The sequence below is a fragment of the Lemur catta genome (genome assembly GCF_020740605.2).
Source record: "Lemur catta isolate mLemCat1 chromosome 10 unlocalized genomic scaffold, mLemCat1.pri SUPER_10_unloc_5, whole genome shotgun sequence".
In the NCBI taxonomy this organism is placed as follows: Eukaryota; Metazoa; Chordata; class Mammalia; order Primates; family Lemuridae; genus Lemur; species Lemur catta.
The window spans coordinates 692,343-719,186 of record NW_025423736.1 but is presented as its reverse complement, the minus strand read 5'-3'; the positions used below and the strand labels follow the sequence as shown (position 1 = coordinate 719,186).

Here is a 26,844-nt window from a genome sequence, read left to right as displayed (position 1 = left end):
GAGCTCAGGCAGTTTGACTCCACAGTCCAAACTTTGAACCACATTCTGTATGTTGAGATTAACCCTAACTATGAGGTCAGCAGGAAAAAAAAAAGGCACCATTACCTTTATTTTCACAAAGGAAGAAACTCAGAGAAAGTTTTAGCCCTTTTCACAAAGTTGAAGAATTGTCAGTAACTTTGGTAATGTGATATTGCCCACTATTAAAAAATATTGCTTAAGGCATAAGTACAAGAAGACAATTTTTAATGTACAATTAAAAATATGACTAGTGCCTCTTTTCTCTACCCATATCAGCAGACTTGTTTCAATACAATTAAAAAGGTGTGATTATTAAAATGTCCTCCTACAAATCATCATAATATATTAAGAAAAAAGGTAAAATAAAAATAAGCCAGATAAAGCACAGTGCCAGAGGTAAAAGAATATATTTTCAACTGTGTAATGAAGGATGATATGAAAATTATAACCTATACTTTGGAAGCACCAAGATAGATGACCCAATGTTGGGATTATAAAGTCTCGAAAGAGATATTCCAATCTTCCTCTGGAATAGTCTGAGGGGTGGTTTTTTTTATAGCATATATCTTCCTTCAACTTGATACCATTTTTTAAGAGGCTACTATATCTAAATTGTTTTAGATGATACAGGGGACAAAATGCACTGGCCCAGGGGTTTTTAGTGACAATTTGTAAGTCCAAATTGGACATATATGAACTAAAATAATGGATCTCCAATATGATGTTACAAAAAAGACACAGAAACCCAAGTATTTTCACTAAAAAGATCTGACCTTTATACACTCGGATTATTATAAATAGACCCATGTCTACCCAGTCACAATGTGACTCACAAAAATGTGTGGTTGTGAGAATCATGATATAAACAGACAACTCCTAGAGACTCCAGCCTCATAGTTATTTTCTAAAACATAGTAAAAGAGCTGGAGGTCCACTGTGAGCAATGAGCCAGGTGTACATTTTTGTTCCATTTAGTGGATGGCATCTAACTACTTAAGCAAGTAACTGTGAATTTACTTGGATTTGGATGATAAGTTTAAACTCTGAGTATTTTTCAGAGAAATACCTGAAAACAACTAAGCAGAAGCGGCCTGTACATGTAGGCACGTCTCCTGTGACCGTTGTACCATAGGAACTTGGACAACCGGGCTTCTGTGTCATATGCAGGAACTTGTCCCAACACACACACTCATCCTAGGGCCCAGCATCAATGGGCAACCCTGAACAAGCTTATTTAGTTATTTCAAAAGAGAAAATATATCTCTATGTTCTAGCGTTTTCCAGCATTTTAAGAAACAACTAACATAGTTATTATTCTAAGAGATCAAGAACTTACAATCTGATAGGGACTGCACAGAATATTGCACGTCTGATGAGGGTCTTGAACCATGAAGTGACAATTTGAACTTTTCCTTATCCCGTTCCTTTTCTCCATCTTTATTCCGGTTCTTCCCGGAGTCTTTTGCATCTGCTTTCTCTGACATATTAAAAAATCTCAGTAAATCTTTTAACCAGAAAACCTCAAACTATGTTTCTTATTCACTCATTGTGTTGGGAGGGCAGGGAAAAATAGTATTACTTAAACATAAAACTATAACTACAATGTCCCCAAAACTCAATTCCCTCTAATTAGAAACATCACAATAAAGCCAGAAAAAGACTTTGAAAATTGACATGTACTGTGAAAGAAATGCAGTATTATTTATTATCGACTACATACAATTTTGTTTCATGGAGATGATTATTTGACTATATTTCATTTATGTAAAATTATAGTATCAGGCTAATTTTCTCATTTAAAAACAAAACCAAAAAATAGCAAAGCATGTACTGAAAATTGAGCCCTAAATATGGACCCCTCTCAGATTTTCCGTATTTGGAGCCTACATCTGAAGAAAGCACAGTTTTCTGTCTCCAAAATATCTTCTTGCAGGGCCTGGAATCCAACCAGCAACCACAAACCGGCATAATATTGCCAACACGGCTTGGGTAATAAAGCCCTTGTACCCAGAATTATCCTCATCAGTTGAATTCCCATTCATATATGTGTGTTTGTGTGTGTGTGTGTGTGTGTGTGTGTGTGTGTACATATATATATGCACACACATATTCTTATGAAACATGCCTCCCTTCAATTTAAAACAATTTCCCTCAACATTTTTATCCCTAATAAATCTCTTTTAATTCTGAATCAGAAATTTTAGAATTCTATCATTTCATTCTCTGCATTATCTGATAAATACATAATCATCATTGGTCAGGTGGTTCAATTTTTTAAATTTTCATAAATAAAAACTATGACATTAACTAGTTACAACATTCCTTAGCCTCCAAAGTAAAGTTGTTTCATATCTTAGCTTTTGCAATAGATTTAACATTTACATTAGATACACAAGTAGAGATAACTATAACTTTAAACATAGGATGAGGCATTTAACTGGGAAACTTAGGTGCAAAAAATAGTTTATTATCAGAATTTTATTTTATAGATTTTCTATGTATATTAACTTAATGCAATAAAACTAATCTTGGGAAGCAATATGTGATTTCATGCATAATTTTAAAATAGGACTTTAAAAGCCTTCAAATTCCTATTCAGAGTTTGTTTTATAAATAATATAACTAAAATAAAAATTATAAATAGAGAAAATTAAACTGTTTCACATAGAAATTTGGATAGTGTATAATAGTGCTTACCAAAATGTGTTTTTGCCAACATCCTAAATAAGTGTTGCTCCTCTGACATTTCATCCCACCCATCTGGCAAACCCCGACTCTGAATAAAATTGGCAGCAGAGTTCTGCTGGAGATAATCCTCCCCTCATTCTGCAAACCTTGCCACATCTATTTTAAATCTCCATGAGAATCTACATCTTCCACCTCCACCTCACTCTCAGCTCACAGCTAGACTGTCTATAAACAGAGAAAATAGAAGGCTTTTGTCAGAAATCCTTGTCTTCTCCTACCAAACCTGCTCACCCACCTACACCTGTATCCATCCGCCCATGACATGTGCCCACTTGTTGGAATGGAGGTGCCATCACTCTCCCTGGCTTGGGCCAAACCCTCCAACTAGGCTATGCATCCTGCTCCTTCTGCCTTCTCAGAAAATTTACACTGTTTCTGTCATCTCAGCTGGATCTTCCCAATCATCACTTAATACTCAATTCTCCCTCATTAAATTAACAAATATATATCCTGTTTGGGTTCCACATTATTCCCTATCAGCTTCTACTCTACAGCTCTCCTGTTCTTCAAGCCCAAGCTTCTGACAGAGTTGTTTACACATTGTTTTATTTCCCACTTACTTCTTGCCCCTCTCCAATATATCTTCCACCCCATCACTCTCAAGTGGCCAATGACCTCCATATTATGAAATCTGATGGAGAAATTTAAGTTATTATTGCAGTTTATCTCTCAATATTTTACTCAATCTATGATTCTTAAAGCACTTTTTCTCTTTGACTTCAACGCCAAGATGCTCTGCTGTTGCTTTTCCTGCTTCTCTGGCCACTTCTTAGTCTTCTTCAGCAGCTCATCATTCTGTACCAAGCTCTCAGATATTTGTTTAGCTTCTTCAAGACTCAGTCTCAATCTCTCAAGTCTCCTCACTCCATACTGTCCCCTTGGGAAATATCATTTGTAGTTTAATTTTGCATGCATTTGTCCAGGACTGCCAAATGCATATTACCAGTCTGGGACTCCTAACATGAAAACCACACTTGATTGTCTTAAAACCACCTCAAATTCAGTATGTTCAAAATCATTTTGTAATCTCTTCTAATAGGTACCACAATCTAACTAGTTTTGCAACTCAGAATTCTACAAATCATCTTTGCCAACTCTTACCATTTTTTACTTCTTAAATAGGAGAAAGAGGTGTTTGATGGAAATTGAGAACTTAATATTTCTTCCTAAATTAATATTGCATTAATTTAGTAGCATCAAAGTAGAGCATTGCTTTTGATTTTTAAAGAAAGCAAAATATGAAATAGTAATTAACATATAGTAAACATCATTATAAATTCTAAAGTCCTAGAAGAGAAAGATATTGATTACGTGGCCATTTCCACAAACAGTTAAGAAATAATAATGACAAAAAAGAATCATTAGAACAATTCAACAACAATTGTAAATTATTTATATTCACTGTCCACATTGAATAACATTGTGATGTAAAATGTCTTACCCTTTGGAAGTTTGTCACTTTTTTCTAGACTTTTCAGTGTTGTCAAGGAACTTTCAGGTTTCAATTCCTTCCCGTCTTTCACTTCTTTTCCCTCCTTCCCTTCTTTGCTGTCCTTCATTTCTTTCCCTGGTTCTTTTAATTTGATGTCTATTATTGTTGTTTTGCTCTCAGAACTGGTCTCATCTGACAGCTTAAACTCAGGCAATATTTCTTTCAAGAGCTCCCACACTTTGTCCATATATCCTGGGCTTAAGAGAAAAGACATTGACATTAATTTCTAAATGATGCTTTTTGTTAATTTTTTTTTTTACTTCACATCAAGACAAAGCTCAGTGAGAGATTGCACGTGAGAGGTGAGGAAAATGAGTGATCAAGGATGACTTAGTTTTCTCTTTAGCTTGAGTAACTGTATTAAATAGGTGGATAGTGGTACAATGTAGTGAGATGAGGCGTTCTAGGAAAGGGGCAGGTTTGGAAGATTGAGATTCAAGAGTTCCTTTCTGGATATTCTGTGTTAGAGATACATTTTTGACATCCATATAGCTATATATTAATAATTTAGGCAATTGTATGTAAATACAATCTAGAGTTCAGGGAATGGTTCTTAGACATGGAGATATAAACTTGAAATTCTTTGACAAATAGCTTGTGATTTAAAGTCACAGGACAGGAACCTTGTTACACACCATTATTTAGTGTATGTGCAATGGATGAGGAATTATCCATGAAGGCTGAGAAAGAGCAGAAAATAAGATAGGAGAAAAACCTGGAGAGTGTGCTGTGCTTTGTGGACACCAAGTGAATCAAGTGTTCCAAAAGGCAAGAGTTGTTCAGCAGCATCCAATACTGGGATGCAAGTAAAGGGGGCAAGAAAAGTGACCACTGGATTTGACAACATTAAGGTCTTTGTTGCCCTTAAGAAGTGTTGTTTCCCTGGTGCGGTGGACAAGGAAAGACAAAGAGTCAGATGAGAAGAGACAGGAAGATGAGGAGATAAAGACAGTGTACTGACAACTCATTCATTAAGATTTTCTCTGAGGCAAATAAGGGAGTTTGACTGGGGGGCGTGTAAATAATAATTGGTTTCCTTGTGCATCTGTGATTTGCTCTAGCACCTGAACTGCCTCCCAGCCATCGCTGGACCGCTGGTACCTAGCAGAGAGAGGGCCTTCAGTGCATGCTATCTTGCGTTTGATCCCACAAACGCTCGTCAACATAGGTAGTACAATCTTAACTGTGGTTTAAGAGGTTGGAAATTATAGCAAATAAAAGAGTCAAAATTCAAACAGAACTTTCGAAATCCAAAAACCCATGTTTTTTTTTAACCCCCATCTACAATATAAAAAATGCTACACTATGAAAAAGACATATTCAAAGACCACAGAAGGAGACTATATAACTTCTTGAACAATTAGGCTGAAAGGTGGGGTGACAGTGCTATATTCATAGATGAACCACGGATCAGAGAAATGTGCCAACAGAAGAGTCATTTCTCTGTTTGAAATTTTCAGATTTCTAATTTCCACTCAGAGACCTCATTGACTGTAATTCTGTTATCATATGGAAAATTAGAAAATTAGGATATTCTTTTTTGGATTAGGATTCTTTTTTGATTTTCAAAAGCAAAACTTTAGTAATTATAGGAAAACAGAAGAGGCAAGATCAACAATTGCAAACAGAGCAGCGTCTCCCTTTGGTGCTCACATGGGAGAGTAGAAGGGAAGGAGCTGTCTGTCTGTTGGAGTTTCCACAAAACACGTTTTCACCCTATGCAAATTTCACGTGGAAAAATTCAGTAGTTAACATAAGTTTGAAACATTAGCACCCTAATTCTCCTTGACCTCCATAAAACCATCTGTACCCCTGGGCCAATTTTTCTGTACACTCGAATCCTTCTTAGTAACAGAAATATCCACTCCTGAACGAACCACATACCTTTGCTCACCTTGTTCTCCTGCCTTCCATGCTCCTCTCCTTCCTTTTCATCAGTCTGGTCTCAACTTCCTCCACGCCTTCCCCGACCCCTCCCTGCATCCTTGGCAGATGGCGACTGCTTCCCATTTTTCAACTTAAACATTTCTTGACAATAATTTATATACTGCTTTATGATATCCTTTTCATTTAAAATTATATATATATATGTTAATCCGCTTTTAAATTTTATAGTAAAATTATAATTTAAAATACTTGAATGATGTGGCAGAACATTCATAAGAAAAATCCTGCAAATCATGACACAGCAGATCAGTGTATGGTTCTTTTACTTTCTAGTTGTATTTAGAGGAAAATGGATAAATTCGATTATCTGATTCAGCCTCATTTCTTCTTCTTTATACTTTTCTCTGTTTCCAAAGTTTGATTATTAATCACCATACATATTTCTAGATAATATTAAATAATCTAATGAAAGTTATTAGAGGAAGGAAGGAAATTTTCCCTAATTATGTTTCTACCACACATCAGCTACTTTTTCTGACACACCAACCTGGTTAATGGGGTCACTTGGATAATTAAATGAGATAATCCTTTGAAGATTGTGGTTTTAAAATTAGAAACAATATATTAAAACACCTGATGGATAGTAGGTGTTTTATTATGATCATTTCCTAATACGCGTGGTTAATTAAAAGCTTTTATGTTTCTGTATTGAAATACATGTGATAGCTGTATACTTATAAAGATAAATCGCTGTATGTTTTATCATAATAAATAATTACTATTGTTTTAATATTTGTAAGTCAGAATTTAGGATTAAATTCATAATATATGAGAGTGTGGGAGATTAGCATATGCTGCCCCAAAATGTGAAGGATTGTTGAGCTGAAGGCAATTAAGAAAAAGGAGATACAAGGAAGCTCTCTGCCCTCTCTCTATCTGCCTAAAAGTAGGACACAGATTTGTAAAGACAAAAAGGTACTCGGTCCTTCACCCCCTGGCTTCTACCACAGAGAACGAATGTTAACCACCGAAGACAGCTCTGGACTCTATTACCTGAACATGGTACCAGAGGAATCTGCGTTAACGAGCTTTATTAACTAGCTTTTATCTATCATTCATTTGCCTTCCCACATGTCGTCACCTGCAGAAACTCAAAGTCCTTTTCCTTTGGTCACCTCTCTAAAAATGTGCTGTTCTTTGTTGAAGATGCTATATAGGCTGGAATTCAAAGCCATCTCTTTGAGAACTACTTATTCCCTAGGTGTATCCCGAGTATATCGTAAATATACATGTTAATAAACTTCTGTTTGTTTTTTCTTGTTAGTTTGTCTTTTGTTACAGGGTCAGACCTAAGAACCTATGAGGGTCATTCTTTCCCTATATAAGGAAACAAAGCTTACCCTGAAATTCCCAAGGAATTTATGTCATATAAATGTTATTTTCCCAAATATTTTGTAAAACATGGCCTTTTTTTGAAATTTTCATAATGACTAAGGATATTTTAAAGAAATCTTGAAAGGAAAAAATAGATATGAGCAACTTAATGGTCAAACTTACTGAAGAGAAATGACTTCTGGTAACCACCCTGTGAGAGCATGAATAACCGTGAACTCTCCCAGTTCTCTTCTCTCTGCTACGTGGATGCTGAAAAAGAAAATGTACAAGGCTATAGTTACCAAAATTTGATAACACAGAAATATATGTAAGAACTCATATAGAAGTACTTATAACATATATATAACTGATACAAGAATATATTTAAATATATTTTAAAAAAGAACAGTGTTTTTTGTCATTATGATTTCAGTAATTATGTTAAGATGCCTATAAGGCTGTGTATTAAATCAGTCCTGTCTATGACAAGTCAAGGTGAGCATTAGAAATCCTTAGGAAAATCCTTAGACAACCACAGAGAAACTAGAAACATCTGTTTCACCTGCCAGAATAGCATAAAGTCAAATGAGGTTGCATTAACCAAATGTTGCTATTCTCATTTAGTCCTTTTTTTTTTTTCCTGAGGTGATTCGGTCACTTACATTTATACACAGAAAGGCCTTATCTCCCTTCCACCCAAGAGTCACGGCTTCCATCAACCGTGTGTCAACTGTGGTATTCATGGCATTGGCCAACACACTTGTCCTTGTCTTCAGAAAGAAATCTTACTAAGTCACATATTCCATTATTTATAAATATGCATTGGTTTTGTCTGTGGATTATGAATTTCTATGTGTCCACATACCTCAAAGATAACAAATTTCTGTTGGGATAGTTTACAGTCTAGTCTAAATTCCTCTTTGGATAATTATATTTATGAAGTGACTTAGCAAATCTCATAGAAATACTTCTCTTTTCTTTGCATGTCTCACATTTACATTGAAATAACTACCAGGTACTCATTTTTTAAATGTAGTAAGACCAACCTCATATGAAAATAATCACCATACACTATGAAATCTGGAAAGACTTTATAGAAAAATATAAATTGTACCATGTAAGGAAGGCTTTCATCAGAAATCCTAAAAAATGTATTATATTTAGCATGGTCTTTTATTCCAAGCTGGATTTTTAATAATAATAATAATGATGATAACTCTATTATTCATGTTGCTATAAAATTCTACTGAACTATAGCTTTAAGAAAGACAAAATGCCACTCCAATTATCCGGGTCATGTATTCAATGCTTCACTGGTCTCGCAGCTCTAATTCTCAGAATTCCAAGTTAGGTCTGAGAAATACAAACATTAGGAACATTTTATTTTCCAAATAAACAAACATAGTTGCTGCCTTTGTGAATACTTAGTGGCCAGCTACCTAAAAAGATCTGGGCTGTGTTTTCGTAAAAAATATTGCAATTAAGGGCTGAAAGCTGGGTGAAACAAATTCCCAATAGGAAATTGAGGGCTGGTAAGAAAAAAGAGTTGAAGAGGATGACAATAGGAGTGGTTGTTTTTGTTTTGTAGCCTTGGGAGAGAAAAAGGAAGCTGAGCCAAAAGAAATCCACACAAAGCAAAACTGGCTTCTGACTGACACTGCAATGTTTACAGGGAGGGATGCTGAGCTCTGAGCCAATGGCTGACAAGTCTTTTAAAGCACCCTGGGTGTGCTCTGTTGAGTACAGAGAGACCATGACACACTGCAGGAGGCGGAAAGGTATAAAATCCAGGCCCGTGCAGTCAATGTGAGAATTCTGCACAGCAATCATATAAAGTTGCCATGCATTTCCAATTCAAGCATCTAAGCTTTTTTTGCATGACTTGGCCTAGGATGGAATGACTGCTTGCTTCTGGAAGTGGAACCTGAGAAAATAGAACACAGCAGACGTGTCTCATCTATGTTGGCGCACAAGTCACAAAGGAATATATAACACAAATACATTTTGTAAGAATAGCAGAGGAAATGTGAGTAATTGTCATCATGAATCAGTGATCGATGTTACCAAAAACATGAGGAACACATTAACATCCTTCAGAAGAGTTCAAGTTTTTCAAGATTATTAATTTATTGCTACAGGTACAGAATTTAAAACCCTAACTGGATTCTAGTACATGTTATTCAGTATTTAGATGAACCAATATTTTTTCCATACAAAACATTTTTTCTCTCAGTAAGCTAAAACATTATTTTTCGTGATCAACTTTTTATTGATAAGAAAGAATTGAATATATAATAATTTTGTGTATTTTTTCTTGGGGAAATTTTGTCTTATTGTTGGCTAACCCAATATGTCAAATCAGTGGCTTTGGCACATTTGTTTATATTCTAGAAAATTTACATTATTTGGAAGGAAGTTCTCTTTTAATTGATTTAAAAAAAATAAAACTATGCACATGGATGTATAGTTGATGCTGTTTGCCTTTTTTTTATATAAGTGAGTGATAATTTCTCACTACTTACTCAATGTTTGCCAGCTTAATGATAGCTTTAGACAAAAGCATTGGCCAGAGTTCAAATTCATAGGTTGTAGCTGGAAGCAATAGATTGTTATCTTCATCAAAGGGCAGAAAGTCATCAATAGTTATCTTTCTCCAGCAACCCTAAAAATAAGAAGAAAGAAATGTGATACTGTCAATAATTTATAATATTTTCTCTGATAGATTATTTTACACTGCCGGCATTACTATTTACTGTTTTATAATTTTATTTTAGCATCTCAACATTCAAATCTGACAATGATTTTCAATACTATTCTGGTTGAGCATTTCAGCTTATCATTTTATTTGCTATAATTACAGTATATCCATATCTTTTTCAATACTGTCCTATTTATGAGATCTTGTGAGTAAATGCCTGGGTGTCTCCTCCTACGTAATGCAGTAAATTAACATGTTTCAAATAACAGGATCAAAACATTAGGCAATCACGGATAAGCCTGGACATAATTAAATAACTTTATAGAGTCATAATACAAATTCTCCAAATATAACTTTAGTAATTATTGCTAATCCTGATATGTGCTCACTGATCATACACTTCTAATTCCCATATTACTTCCACTCTTAATTAAAGATTTAATTTTTTACATGAAGTGAATTAATATCTTACTTAATAAAATCATTATGTATTTACCTATATGCATATTACTTCATAATTAAAAGCATGAAACAAATGTTAACATTAATGATTGTGAACTCAAATAAAGACTTTCTCTTTTACTTGGTTCTTATATGCTAAGTTCTATTATGAACTCATTCCTTTGCCAAAAAATATTTTCAGTGATTATGTCAAGCATTGTGAATCCAAAGATCTTCATAACAATGACCTATACCACTGAATTACTTATGGTCTAATGGGGGAAGAATTACAGGAATATTTCATTTCCTACCTTGAACATTCTAATAGTATTTGAATTTTCTTTACTAAAAGCATGTATAATATTAATAATAACAAAACAAAAATAAAGCATTTCCACGTTGAAAGAAAGTAATTGAATGATAGAAAAATAATTTGTAATGATTTGTATCTTGAACACGTTATTCTTCAAATTTAATTAACAAAAATGTTACTAGATGAGACACAGTTTACTTAAAATGAGAGATTCTGGGCTCTACCCCCAGAAACTCTGGCCCCGGAAGTCTAGGGTTGGGCACAGGAAGCAGGTGTTTGAGTACCATAGGTGGTGTTGATCTTGATACTGGGAGACGTCTGCTCCCCACAGTTTAAGAAACTCTAAATGCTACACTAATATGGTGCTTAAAAGAATGAGGGTCAATAATAAATAAAAGCTAATACATTTTTATATAAATATATTGACAGCAACTGGAAAAAATTATTGGTCCCAATATTGTTAGGGACAGAAAAACAAGTGAGAGATAATGGAAATCAGAAAAACAGAAAGGAGAAAGCAGTTATAGAAAAACAATAAAGAGGAAATGGTTGCAGAAAAATTAAAAAAGAGGGAACGGTTATTTCAGTTTTAAAGAATGGGGTAACTAGGCCATGGGACGCTGACCGCCAGTCAGAGAAGGGAAAGACACCATAAACAGGTTTGGCACTTTCCCCATCATATGTATATTAGAGAGAATGACTGAAACATAACCTTTAAGTCATGTCCAAACATAGAAAGGAATTAGTGCTAATTATAACTAACCTTCACTAAGCATAAACTACTAGCATATATAGAAAATAAACAAAAAACATAGAATTAGACAGGGTCTTCTCCACTCGCAGAGACAGACCCATTTCCCCTTAGGAAACGTACTTTCGCTTTGCACCCTTAAACTTTACTGGCAATAAATTCTTCACACCTACTTGCTGAGTATTTGTCATCTCTCTCTGTGGCATGGGCCAAGGCTTGTGATTCCTCTAAGCCAGGAGCCCAAGAATTGGGGCAACACTTCAAGTCCAGTCATGGACTGAACCTTGACAATATGTGTGTCTTCTCTGTTTATCAGAAACAAGTGAAAGCATGGAGATGCTGAGAGAAAGGCTGCCAACTGCAATACGTATTTCAAGTGGAAAGCAATGGCTAACTTGCTTCTTGCAGGGAGCCAAAGGAATGCTGAAATTGGAAAGCATCTGACAGGCCACACTTGTCCTGGTATCCATATCATCACTGCCAGGTGAAAGAAGGGAGAGTGCTCTGGCTCATAGCCCTGCTCTTAATGCTACTCAGTAAATTTTTATCTCATGTCAAAGAACCTTGATGCAATTGACTTAGAATCCAAACTGCAAATAATGGCAATACTTTTATAGGAAAGATGATAAGCTGGTGTGAAAACTGGAATTTTCAATGTCATGCAGAGGGGCTCTGAGAGATTGGTTTGCCTCAAACAAGTGATAAAAGTAAAGGCTTCAAGGGACAAGAGAAAAGGCAAAGAATATTTATAGTAAGGCAGAGAAGGAAAATCAATCTCTAATAAGCAAAAGTTAAGAAAGTGTCAAGAAATTGAAGAAGAAATACAGTGAAGAGGAAATTTGAAGTGTATGAAATCTGAAAGGGGAAGGAAAATAAATGGAAGGCGTGAGATGGATCTGCAGTGTATTGTGCTATATCAAGCAGCAGAAGGTAACAAAGCATGTTTTTATGAACATGTTTCCAAAACATTTGCAGGAAAATGCAAAGGAGAGACAAGTACAAATACATAACTAAAACTGGAAGATAAAAAATATCAAAACTTAAATTATGTGTGGCTGGAAAGGGACAAAAAAGGAAAATTATATATATATATATATATACACACACATACATACAATTTATTATGTCAGAAAGAATTTATTCTGATGCATTACTGATGATAATATGCACACAAGTGTTGATTCAGCCTTACCAGCCGTTAGCCAGAGAGAACAGATTTCTACCAATCAGAAAACCAGGCAGTTGCATCTCTATCACATGCCTACCAAAATAATACATATGGAACCAGTTGTATCTCAGTGCTCACCTGCTGAACAGCACCCTCACAAATCATTCCTTAGGTGAGACCAGTGGGGAACCAGAGGAAGCCATGACTTGTGGTTTGGTCTCTGACTACACTCTTCTGTAACGGGCTAACTTATCTAAAGAGATGGGCTAAATGATTGGATTAGACCAAGATTCCCAAAGTGGACTAAATGCATTTTTAAAAAAATCTGAATCAAGTATTTTTGGGCTTGTGAGGAATCAGTAGAGTTAAGGATAAATAAATCACGTTTTCTTTGCAAAACAGAGCCTTGTGTTAATAAATGTTTTTCCTTATCAAGAAGGAAGTTTGAAAAGAAGGAGGGGTGTGTCAGGAAGTGGGAGGGATGAGGGAAGAGAGAGAAAGAGAGAGACAAAGAGAGAGAAACTAACAGGGTTGGTTCAATGTTTTGAAATATAATACTTTGACCTCCCTCCTATTCTTCCTGTGTTCACCTCCTTTCTGTAACACCTCAGCACCATCCACTGGGTTTTCTCCTTTTTAATGCCACACCCTCTGGCTCACTCCTCTGCACACATTTAAAACCCTAAAGTCTAGTCTGCCAAACAGGCCTCCTGGTGGGTAAATAAAGAAGATAAAAGTGCTTTGTTGTTTTCTCTCCTAATAAGATGTCAAGGTTAATTGTCTTGATTTGAATTTTTTAAAAAACAAAAATCCTATTTTAGATATTAGAGGCTATCTTACCTTCTTTCTCTTTCCCTTTCCATTGCAATGATCCTAATAACTTCTAATTACTGGCCCTTCAACATTCCTCACCCCAGGAAGATCGATGGCTCAGGCCAATTAAGGAAAAAGTCATGCTCTTAGAAATACATAATGGAATTATTAACTTTTTAGACTCTTCCCATTCCTTCAAATGTTCAGGAAGAGCATTCTTTCCCAGTGACTAGGACCAGTAAAAGCCAAAGGAGTTTGATATGATCTAGCATTGTTAAATGTGGTGTGAGTCTACTTTGCCATATTCAAAAAGGGGTTTGGATTCTCTCTTTGCATTTCCTACTCTCCCATCTACTTCCTTTTTAGGCAGAGGTAAAATCTTTCTGCCTCAGAGTAAGATTTGTTCACGTGAAAACAAATCTCAAGTTTAGGACGCAGAACAGATGGGCTCAGGCCCCTTAGCTGCAGCAAAGGCCAGGAGAGAAGAACTGGATGATGCACTAGCATTGCCAACTGCCCGTGACGCTGACACACAGCACACAGGGAAGAGGGAGGAGGAAGCCTCGTGCATCCACCTGCCTGCCCAGCTGGCCTCAGCCTGACAGTGCAGAGGTAGCAGCAGGACCAGTGTCTGCACGGAGTGGTCATGTCTTAGTAGTCCAGGCAGCACCAGCTTAAAAAGCATGTGGGACTGGTATCACAGGAGGAGCTACTGTGTTTCTTATTGCACACAAATTACATAAGCAGGGCAGTCTCCCCCAGCAGCTACACGATTGATATCCTGTGTAAAGTGAATTATCCTGTACTAGCCCAGGTAACGGTGTGAACGGCAAATATATTACAGTATGAAAGACACTTGAATTTTTATGCACATGAACTTGAAGTTACTTACCATCCAGTAAAGTTTCACAACATACTTTCCATAGCTATTGAACAAAGGCATATGGCCCTTCACTGCCTTGCATAGAGAGTATATGTGTTCCCAGGGCTTCCAAGGGAGAAGAGGAGGTTCCCCTGAAATCCCTTTAAAATAGTCGCTCAAAACCCCTCCATTGAATATCTTCCACACTGCATAGATTTCGCTGATAATCCATCTCATCAGCTAGAGACAAAAATTGTTAGTGTTAATTGGTTATTTTTCACAGTTGTATGTACTGTAATTTAAGGAGAAATAAAAGATCTACTTCCAATAGTAATATTAAATTTTACATGCAATGTATTCCACATTTTGATTTCTGACCTACAGAATAACATCATAGGTCTTGCTTTTGTTTTCAGGAAATACAGTCACCATACAAATTAAAATGTCTAATATTAAACGCATTCTTAGATAAGAAAGCTGTTTTCCAGAATAAACTCTCAGTGATTTGGCATTGACCTCTGTTTGATATTAACCTTCATATCTGTGAGTTGGGGGGGAGATAAGGGAGGGAGAGAGAGAGAGAGAGAGAGAGAGAGGGCTGAGCCAGCGCTCTTGAGAGAACTGTTGAATTTTACAAATGAGTGAGCTACTCTTCTGTAAATGTTGAGAAGTTTAAGGAGGAAATTATCTCTTATGCATATAGGACCAATTAGAGAAAGAAGGAGATGTGAAAGAATTAAAATTGTACAGATACATAAATAAATGTACTCTAAATCCTGTATTTTATGTGTTGATCTGTGTAGGTGCCAACGTGCTCTAAGCAAAACTCTGACATGCAGCTGACATGCAGCGTTACTACCAGGCAGCAAGCACAGGGGGGAGGCAGTTTCACAGTAGAAACAGAGACCAGGATTTGAATTCTCCTTCAGACCCTTCACAGCCTTCTGCTGTTGGGCAAGTCTCTTCAGCCTAAGCTGCAATTTCTCATCTGCAGAATGTAGACAATAGTATCTACTTTTCAGCATTTTTGTGAGGAATAGAAACAATGTGTAAGAAATCTCTGGGTCACAGTGGGTGTATAGTAAAGCCATGGTTACCTCAGTAGTACCAGAGTTTCTGAAATATTCATCTCATGTTTAACTTACTGGTTTGTAAGGAAATTGAATACTTAAGACCGACCTCATATGATTTACTTTTTTCTTAATTTGAGTTACCTAAGAAATCCTTAAAGTTTGATAAAGTCAAAAAAGTTTCTAAAGCAGCTATCCGCCTATATATTTGGAAATTTTACTGTATAATATTGTATACTTTTTTTTTCATTTGGAAAATGAAAAGCTAAAATTTATGTAGGTTTAGGATTCATAAAATAGGTATATTTTAGACTAAAATATAAAATATAAAAAATTCAGAGATAATTTTATACTGATCAGTATAACTTGGTTGAAGAAATAAATATTTTGATTTTAATATTGATCAATACATTAAAGATAAGATTGAGAACGTATTTGAATTAATAATGACTATGCCCTTCTTCTCTGACTAGAGTCTTAGGAGAACAGCCACGGCCCTAATCAAAAAGCTCGTGTTTCAAGTTTGAAGGGGAGTGGAATAGGCCTGCCTGTGATGGATCAAACCCAAAGCAGGGAGGTACAGGTGCAGGGATGGGAAGGTGGGGAGGTGGGAGGTAGGAGGTGGGAAATCACTAGGATTCAGTTGGACTATAATACCTATTCCAAACAAGCGATATGTCTATGCATATGAAATTATCAAGTTGTACATCTTAAATATATACACTTTGTAATTGTCAGCTATACCTCAAAAAGTTGGGAAAAAAATACTCAGTTATGCCAAAACTTAAAGGTGAGCAAGAGAGAACTGAAATCCACTCTCTGGGAATTGTTGAAGCAGGTCTAAAAGGCATTCTGCGGTGAGAATTTAGTTCATATTTTCCCACATACCTCACTGCAGAGTAAATGTTCATTGGCTGAAAACAAGTCAAACATGATTTCATTTTTCACAACTACTGGAGTCTGAAATACAACAAAATACATAGATTTTACTCCGTAAGAAAAATAAAAGAAAAGTAGCTTAATGAAACAGTTTCCTGTGTTGGAAATAGGCCAAATCTGATTTCATTTCTCACATCCAGGAAAATGGGAAGAAACAAAAAATACATTATTTCCTAAGATAATTCTTAGAGCTGTAGGTGACACTAATTTAATGTAATGCCATTAAAATATAACATTTTACCACACAAATAAAATATTATAGCATGTATTATACATACAGATAAACTTAGCATGCAAACATACAAACTGAGAGTTTAAAATATAATTTAAAATTTAAAATAACCACTTAAGTTAAAACTGGGAAAATATCTTCATCTTGGATGAAAAACACTAGCTGTGACATCTTTTAACACTCTTGTCCAACTTTAAATTCTGTTACATTTTAAAATTAACTTAAAGGTCATTATTTAATTGGCACACATCTAAATCAGGTACCAATAATAAATAATATAATAAAAATAATAGGTAAATATGACAAAATTTTTAAATGAGCTACAATTCATGTCAAGTGTATATGTTTAACATATCAAGTTAACATGAAAATGGTTTTAATTAGGCAACTAGACTTTTATGAAAGGTTATTCCACCAATTACTCTGATTCATCTGTACTGGAATCTTGACCTAAAACTACCTAAAAGGCCTGAATCGACTTGGCTAATTATAAGTTATAAACATAGTTCATGCTGTTTGACTGACTGCGATAGAATGCTTCTAAAATGCCCATACTTTTCAGCAAGTATCAATGTGCCGTAAAATTGATTAATTATAGATTGAATAAATACTAGATACCGAAAGTTTGAAGCATTATACTTATCCGTCATCTACAGACAGATGAAAAGTAGGAATTGAGTTTGTAAAAGATAACAGATATTAAGGCAGAGAGGTCTCTATAATGGCATTTTAGCATCTTTCTTTGCTACACCTGTACCTAGGGCTGGATAAATCTGCAGATAATCTTATATCTGTTCAATATAAACAATGCTCAAGGGTCTGGGCTACTAATTTCTATTTCTCATAAATAAGTAGATTTAATAAGTTACTCTGGGATCAGAACTTATTACCCCTTGTTTGGAATGGCGTTGATTCTGATTTCTTACATCTAGAATTTCAAGATGTATTATAACTTAGTTTTTCTCTGCTTAAATCATGTCCTTTGATTGTGGTCTTTTGCTTACAGAATTCTAGGGTATATTTTAGATTACTGTGTTTTTAGTTGTGCATTGTGATTATTTAGTGATTGTGAAGTCAATTTAGTGGGTCAGGTCTAAATAGAATAGATATAATTCTATTATAATGTGGTATATAATAGAATAGAGTAAATGTCATACAAATAGGCCATTATCATTCTGTGGGATTTTTGCTTCAATTTTATAAATGCCCATATTTAATGGGTCTTAATGTCAAAAGTAGTTATCACTGTGGACCTAGACATTAAAGCTTGAAAAACACTATTCTAGGATCTTCCTATTAATATTTAGCCAACTTTCAGTTCTGGTTGTTGTGGTCCATACTCCAGTGTGATGGATCAAGAGAAGGACTCGGTGCAGAGGGAAAATAGCAGTATGGAGATGGATGGCAGAATTCTGATATATGTAGGTGAAAGTATCATCAATAACAATGGATGAATTTATTTTTGGTACAAATATATCTCTCAGAACTAAGCTATGCTACAAAGAAAAAGATATGGTTCTACTTATCCAAATTTACGCCACTCCCACTTTATGAAATTCATATTCTTTATTTGCATGAAATGTAAGCCACGTGCTTATATGGGAAGAGACTGAATATTGTTAATAACACAATAATATTAAGTACATTATATTAACCTCACAGAGTTTATATTCTTTATGTTAATGTTACCTAACATTATAAGTCATTTAAAAGTATGGATTGTGTATATTTGATTTATTTTATTTAAAATGCCTTACAAATGGGCATTCAAAAATACCCTGGTGGGCAGAAACATACCTTTTTATTTTCTCATTTCAGTAAATCTTTTTGAATTCAGGTTTATCTGATTTTCTCCACTAGTAATAGTAGTTGGAACATATGATGGATATATTATATTTTCTTGCATTAGTGGAAGTGGTGATGAAGGCTAAAACTTTTAGGAATAAAATCACTTTATGTAGAGACAGAGCTTTAATAGATTCCACAAATGTACAAAAGAATCAGCTCCACTACAACCACTTGACGAGTTCTTAATAATTTAGTCTACTGATTTTCTATGCATTAAATGAAAGTTCTAGGATATACAACAAAGGAAAAAAGACCTTAGTGATAATTAGACCCTTGGAAAAACCAAATATGCTCAAACTAACATAGCTGTTGAGAAGCTATAGACCAGTGTGTCTCAAGTTTTAATCTATATAAGTGCTATTTAAAATGAAGGTTTCTTGAGAGACGTCCCAGTCAGTATGCTTCAAAGGGTTGGACATGGAGTCCAGATATGAAGGTGACCTCTGGAAAATGCCTCAATAATCCCTGAAATAGAGAGATCAGACCTCTTGGGCTGGAAAAGTGATGCTATAAACACTAGAGGAAATAGACCTCCATGTCATATAAGTTTGTACTAAGAAGCAGAAAGGAGAAAGTATGTCAGTCAGAAATTAAGGAATAATTTCACGTAACATTTTAGGCTATAATTCAACATTTTGGAGAGAAGAAGAAGAAAACTTAAGACTCTGAACAAAAATTCAATACAATCTGTTGGAAACTAGTACAAGAACTATTTAACTATACTGGTAAACATTTATTTCTGATTTAAATGACAAAAAGCAATTACTTTTTCTTGCTGAATATCACAAGAAAAAATTACTCTAAATCATTTAAAAAATGCATATTTTTATCACTAGGGTATGACATCCTCATAATTAATAAGTATTTTGCTTACTAGTAAACAAAATTTCTTACCCGATTAATTAAAATATCCTGTGGACGTTTCCAGGAATAAATTTTCAATGATGGTGGTAACTCAATCTTTCCTTCAGGGTCTTCAAAAAAATGCTATATAAAAAATAAATTAACCTTTTTTTCCATATGGGTATATTAAAATAAACATAGCTCAATCTTAATAAAAACAAATCTGTGCATAAATCTGATCAATCAATAAGCATGTGTGGAGCACTTTGAGTGCTTATCTTTAGAGCCAATTCATGGAGTATTTGGAGAATACTGAATTTAACAATAGTGCATATCATTAGCAGAAGGTGGATTGTTGAGTAGTATTTTAATTGTAGAGGAGGCAGCCCAAACAAGCATGAGATGCTTTGGAATGTAAATTATGTAAGGTGGGAAAACTATTTTGGATAGGCCATATATAGCCATATTTTCTATTGGAAAAAAAAAATTTTTTAACTGAGTAGAGAAGATTGAGAAATATTTACTTAATTTTCAATTGTTACAAACACAAACAGGATTAAATGTAAATAAAACCTGGACCTTTGATCCAACTGAATTTCATTTATGAATTTTTAAATCTTGTTCTTTTGAGATAATTATAGATGCTGTATATAAAGACATGTGAAATAATACAGAGTTCCTGTATTCCCTTTCTTATTTCTCCAATGGTAACATCATACGAAGCTATAGTTCAGTATCAACAAATCTCCAAGGACAGCTGCTATCATTGTAAACTTAAGGCAATGAATCTTGGTAAAATATGGATGTTGCAAATCATGGCTAAGAGCTACCATGCTACCCCATCACAGAGATGCAATCACAAGGTTTGGACACTGTCTACCACTCACCCCAGTGGAGGGGCTATTGCTTTGTGAGCCGAGAACACCAAGGCTGTGAGACAGAACTGGGGTGGGGAGTCAGGTTCTAGCCCAGATGTTACCACTTTGCACTATAGTTTGAGCTAGTGCTCTCTGACCTTTGAAAGCTACAGTGGCAGAACAGGATGTAGGTTAAGGTTCTCAAGTGTCACATGCCATTGGATGGCCCCTGTTCACAGCAAGAGTTGACTTCGTGTTTCCCTAACCATGCAGCTGTATAGGCTCCTTAATCCAAGGGCCACAATATCTACATTGGGGTCTGATGTTCAGCCAACCTGATTCCTATTTGCTGCCATCAAGTAAAACGGACATCAGGTGACCAGCACACTTGCTACTGCTCCAGTCTCCCTGGTTTTCTTCCAATAAATGTTCTTCCAACACACTTGCCCTTGCTTAATAACACTGATCAATCCCAGAATTTGACACCCAACCTTGCAGAGATCTGTAAGATGTTTTCACAGTCCCCTCACAAAAGCATGCTTGCATTCCAAGCTCCCTAAAGAGTTATTTTTTATATCCTATTTCAAAAACCCAAGCAATTTTGCCCTTTCCCTCCCTGTTGTTTCTCCACACTTTGGAGTGACTCATCTCTAGGTCTTCTCCAGAACTTAACTGCTCAACCAAGAATTTGTGCAATCTATTCTCCTGGTATAAATTCTGAAAGCTACACACACACACACACACACACAGGCACACACACAGTCTCCATACGTTTTGAATTGCTGCTAAAAATGCACAGAATATGCCCACTTTCATTTGAACCCTGAGGGTTCAAAAGCTCTTTGTATCTAAAAGTTCCATAATCACTCTAGATATGGTACAAAGAATGTGTTCCCCGTACACTTTGCTAATTTGGAAATTTTTCAAGTGCTAACAGAGCTGGAAATTAGCTCCCTTTATTGAATATCTTTTGTGAATAAATCACTGATATGAATCATGCAGTTTGTGACACTATATTTTGTGAAAAAAATTTAAATGCTGATATTTACCATTTCAGAATGCTCTATGCAAACAGAGATAGCAGAGTTCAACCTAGCAATCCTGGCAATTTTGTTTGTGTTTTGAAAATTACACTGTGTTCTATAAATATTTTTAAATGAATTACTGCACCAAATAAGTAGGTCATATTTTAAGTGCAACCCAGCCCAATAGGCTGAAAAAGTCTTTACAATAGAGTAAACCTTTTTATATTTGTTTTGTTTGACACAGGGTGTGGTTTTGTTGCCCAGGCTGGAGTGCAGTGGCTAATCATAGCTCATTGCAGCCTCAAACTCCTAAGCTCAAGAGATCCTCCTCCCTCAGCTTCCCAAGCAGATGAGACTACAGGTGCACACCAGAATACCCAGCTAATTTTTAAAGGTTTTGTAGAGACGGGGATCTCACTATGTTGCTCACGTGGGCCTGGAACTCCTGGCCTCAAGTGATCCTCCTGTCTCAGCCTCCAAAGTGCTAGGATTATAGGTGTGAGCCAATGAATCCAGTCAGAGTAAACATTTTAAAATAGGCAAAAGAACCTAAAATAATTGGAAAATGTAGGAACTCCACTTAGCTCCAATCTCTGGGACATATCATGTTTACAGGACAAAAAGTAAACAAAGAGCAGCTCAGATCTTTATCCACATAGCTTGGAAAGATACTAAGAGGAATATAGGTATTACCTCACAGTAACATCGCTTTTAAAAATTCCGTTTCTTACAACCACTAGGTAAGAGATCACAGGTCTGCTGTGGACTTTCATTCTCGAAACCACCTTCTAAATGCCTGCTTCCCAGCTTTGTCCAAAATCCATTGGCTAACCTCTTCTACCTCCTAATTTCCCCCTTGTTTCACTATGACTCCGTGGTCATAGCTCTTTCTTTCCTCTTACTCAAATGTGATTCACCAAAACTCAGGACTAAAGCTGGGAAAGATAAAGCATTGGCTGGCGGGGAGGGCAGGTAGACAAAGACAAGATTTCTCTTTTGAATGGAGATTGTGGAGAAGAATGGGTATGCTCTCATGTTAACAAATCGTATTCCATTGTAAGATTAAAAACCAAAATGAAATCTAGTCACGTTCAGGTCTACTTACCAATACAGGGCTTTTTCCTGTTTTGTCCTTTTCTTTTCCACCTTTGCCAGCATCCCACTTTTCTGCATTTATATCAGCTTCACTCCACTCTGGCCAGATGGGGAATTTCTCCTTCTTTTGTTCAATAAAACTAGATTGTGCACTGCTGCCAAAAAGGGAGAAACTAGAGAGAGATGGAGAGAGAGAGGGAAAGAGAGAAAAGGTTAGTTTTAATTAAAATCTCTGAGATAAAATATTGGATTAATTGTGTGACATAATTTTAATTATCTTATCATCAGAGTCATGTTAAATACATTTTTCAATACAGTCATATCTGTGGGCAGACAGCATTCACACGTCTGGGTTCTAAAGACTAAAATGACCCAAGGAGATTACTCCATCTGCAAATTTTGAGCATTAGTTCCTACTTACCGATGTAAGATATTAAAAACTAAATACAAACAGTATTATCAAATATCATAAACACATAAGAATATACACAATTCACATGTAAAGAAAATCCTTTGCACTTATAATAGTAATAGTTTTTGGACTATCAATACAAATATAATTTTGATTTTTTTCCCCAGTATAAAAGTATTATGTGATCATTATTTTAAAAGAAAACCATAAAATACAAATCCGATAAATAAGAAAAAGCTACCCACCTCACTCTAGACACTACATTGTTAACAACTATCTAACCTCCCGGGTCGATATAGAGGATATACATTTTTTTCTTCACAAATTAAGTCATTCTACATATACATTTTATAGACTGCTTTATTTCACTTACTAGTAATTTGTTAATATTTCTCGTGTACTAAATATTTGCCTGAATACTAATTTAATGATTGTATTATATTCATTGTATAAATATACCATATTTCATTTAACGAGGCTTCTATATTTGGAATGGAGGTTTTGAGTTTTAAATTTTTTCACTTTCATAAACAAGACTATGGTGGTTGTTACTGTTGTTAAATCTTTGCATACATTCTCAATTTTCCTGGGATAAATTTTAATAAGGAGTCTTACTCTACCAAAGTATATACATATTTTGACCAATTTTCTACAGAAAAGTTGGGACTGTTTTCTACTTTCATCATATATATATTACAGTTTTTATATCTTTGAATCCTGGATATTACTTTTTGTTCATTTTTATAAATGGTAAAGTCTAAAATTAGAATCTTGTTTAATTTTCAAATTTTTAACTACTAGTGAGGCTAGAACCCTGTTCTAGACCTTGGGATAAGCAGTTGGGAAAACAACAGATTAAAATCTCAAGGCTTATAAAATTCATATTCTAGTGGGTTCTCAAAACAAAATAAAGAGAATAAATTAAGTAAGATATATAGTATACAGTCATTCATTGCTTAATGATGAGGATATATTCTAAGAAATGCATCAATTAGGTGATTTCATTGTTCTGTGAACATAGAGTGTACTTACACAAAACTAGATGGTACAGCTTACTACACCCCTAGGCTATAGGTATGGCCAATTGCTCCTAGTCCACAAACCTGTACAGCACTTACTGGACTGAATACTATCGGCAATTGTAACACAATGGTAAGTATTTGCATATCTAAACATATTTAAACACAGAGAAGGTAAAGGAAAACTATGGCATAAGAGATAAAACAAAATGGGACTTGTATAAGGGCACTTACCATGAATGGAGCTTCCAGGACTGGAAGTTGCTCCATGTGAGTCAGTGAGCGGGTGGTAAGTGAACTGAAGACCTAGGACATTACTGTACACTAATGTAGGCTTTATAAATACTGTACACTTAGGCTACACTAAATTTATAAAAAAAATTCTTTCTTCAATAATAAATTAACTTTATCTTATTAAACGACCACCTCCGTATATGCCGTTCATCCCTGACTGACGTGTCGTTACTCAGTGCATGACTGTAATTGAAAGTGAAAAGTGTCAAGAGGAAGTATAAAACAGGACAGGGGTATTGAAGAGTCAAGGTATTTAATTTCTATAAATGGAGTTAAGGAAAATGGCTCTAATGCGGTAACATTTAAATAGTGAAAGAAAGTGAGGAAGCAAGCCATGTGAATATCCATGAAAAGAATGCTCCAGATGCAGGAAACAGCAGGTCCCAACAGCAAAGAGTGTTCCAGAGGCAAACAGCAACCTGCTTAGTTTAAGAATAATATGGAGGTCAGCTGAGTGGAAGGGGAAGTAAAGGAAGATGATTGCAGAGAGATAACAGGAGATGTGAAGATTGCTGAGATGATCCAAGTCAGGACAAAGGCATTGGTCTTTATGTGGGTGAGACAGGGTGCCAAAGGAGGGCTTGGAACACAAAATGATGTGACTGAAATTTGATGATCACTCTTGATGCTATGTTGAGAAAAGACCAAAGGAGCCAAGGGAGACAATGTAGGCGGCTTTGGAATAACAGGTGAGCACTAATGTGGATTTGGACTGAGTTAGTTACTGTAAGGAAGGCAAGAAATAATCAGATTCTGTGTATATTTTTAAGGTAACCAAAGTCAATAGAGTCGATATTTTTTGATAGACAGAAGACCGCACTATGGAGCAAAATTGCAGCAGGGGGATTAAAGCAGTAGTTCATGGATACATGAGTTGTGTTTTATTTTTATTTATTTATTTATTTTTTTGAGACAGAGTCTCACTTTGTTGCCTGGGCTAGAGTGAGTGCCGTGGCATCAGCCTAGCTCACAGCAACCTCAGACTCTTGGGCTTAAGCGATCCTACTGCCTCAGCCTCCCGAGTAGCTGGGACTACAGGCATGAGCCACCATGCCCGGCTAATTTTTTTGTATATATATTTTTAGTTGGCCAGATAATTTCTTTCTATTTTTAGTAGAGACGGGGTCTCACTCTTGCTCAGGCTGGTCTCGAACTCCTGACCTCGAGCGATCCACCTGCCTCGGCCTCCCAGAGCTAGGATTACAGGCGTGAGCCACCGCGCCCGGCCATGAGTTGTGTTTTAAATGTCCAAAATCCATCCTCAGAGGTGTTGAATGTGTAGTCTGATTTAAGATTCTGAAGTGTATGAGAAGAAAATGGGCTAAAAGTGAAATTTTGAGGGTCATTGGCATTTAGATGGTATTTAAAGTCTGAAGACTAGATGAAATCACCAAGAAAATGACTACCTGAGAAAGAGGCACTCCCAGGGATGCTATTCAAAACACCTAACAACTGGTATGCACGGAGCATTAACCAAACTGAATGGAGCCTGACCCCAATGCTGGGTCAGTGTCTTCAAAGCCTCTGGCTAGGCCAGATATTTATTCTTTATTTTTGTTGTGGGGGCAGGGATGTAAAGCCATCAGGGTAGGTCAGGGACCCAGGACAAAAGGCAGACATGTCTGGGGCTCAGAGGTATTGGCAAGGTACTTGTAATAAATAAAAACGTATTTCAATACTCTAATAAGCAACACAGCTGCATTTATGCCCTGGTACTGTATATTTAAAGGTCAGAGAGATAAGGAGGAAATGACTAAGAAAACTGAGAAAAAAGTAGTCATTGAATGTTATAGACAGAATAATCTTCCCCACCCCAAATATATACACACCTTAGTCCCCGAAAAACATGAACATGTTACCTTCCATGACCAAAGGGAGTTTGTAGATGTGATTAAGTATTGTGAGATGGGGAAATTATCCTGGATTATCTGGGTGGGCCCAGTGTAACCCCCAGGGTCCTTAAAAGTGGAAGAGGGAGACAGAAGAGTTCAGAGAGAAAAGTGACAAATGAAGAATGGATAAAGGTAAACTTGCTGGTTTTGAAAACCGAGAAAGGAGTCCACAGCCAAGGAAGGTAGGTGAGTTCTAGAAGCTGGAAAAGCCAAGGAACTGGAGTCTCTCCTTAGAGCCTGCGGAAAGGAAAGCAGCCCTGTTGAAATCTATTGTCAGCTCAGTCCTGGGTTGGACTTCTGACCCCTACAATTCTAAGACAATAAATTTGTGTGGTTTTAGGCCACTAAGTTTCTGGTATTTTCTTACAGCAGCAATAAGAAAATAATACAGTGAGGCAGGACAAACACAGTAGAAGGTGATACCTTGGAAACCAAGTGAAGCAATTTTCTTAAAAAATGAGGGCATGAGCAATAGGCCCAAATGTGGTTAATAGGTCAAGATGAAGTGAAAACAACTAAATGTTGAATTTAGCAACAAGAAGATTAAAGTCTCTCTCGAATATCACCTCTGGGGAGTGAGGACTTGAGGAAGTGCTTTCCTGAATATTCTACCTATTATAGCAACGTTCACCTCTCTGCATCTTTTCATATTGCTTCAATTCTATAGCACCTGACAACGCTCTCACTCATCCTTTGTCTATGTGCCTACTGTGCATCTCCATGGGTAGGATGTGTAGTTCCACAGGGGCA

General features: G+C 35.9%; 1 protein-coding gene across 1 annotated transcript in view; it reads right to left on the bottom strand.

Annotated features, from left to right (window-relative positions):
- The window catches only part of LOC123629152 (androglobin-like), a 113,779-nt gene that overhangs the window by 68,598 nt on the left and 18,337 nt on the right, over nucleotides 1–26,844 (bottom strand). Inside the window, exons 2-9 of the mRNA XM_045539084.1 lie at nucleotides 22,488–22,650; nucleotides 19,552–19,644; nucleotides 16,527–16,598; nucleotides 14,599–14,808; nucleotides 10,045–10,184; nucleotides 7,706–7,792; nucleotides 4,211–4,458; nucleotides 1,358–1,498 (exon numbers count right to left, since the gene is read on the bottom strand). Coding sequence (XP_045395040.1) covers nucleotides 1,358–1,498; nucleotides 4,211–4,458; nucleotides 7,706–7,792; nucleotides 10,045–10,184; nucleotides 14,599–14,808; nucleotides 16,527–16,598; nucleotides 19,552–19,644; nucleotides 22,488–22,650 — 1,154 coding nt within the window. The remainder of the gene's footprint in view (nucleotides 1–1,357; nucleotides 1,499–4,210; nucleotides 4,459–7,705; nucleotides 7,793–10,044; nucleotides 10,185–14,598; nucleotides 14,809–16,526; nucleotides 16,599–19,551; nucleotides 19,645–22,487; nucleotides 22,651–26,844) is intronic.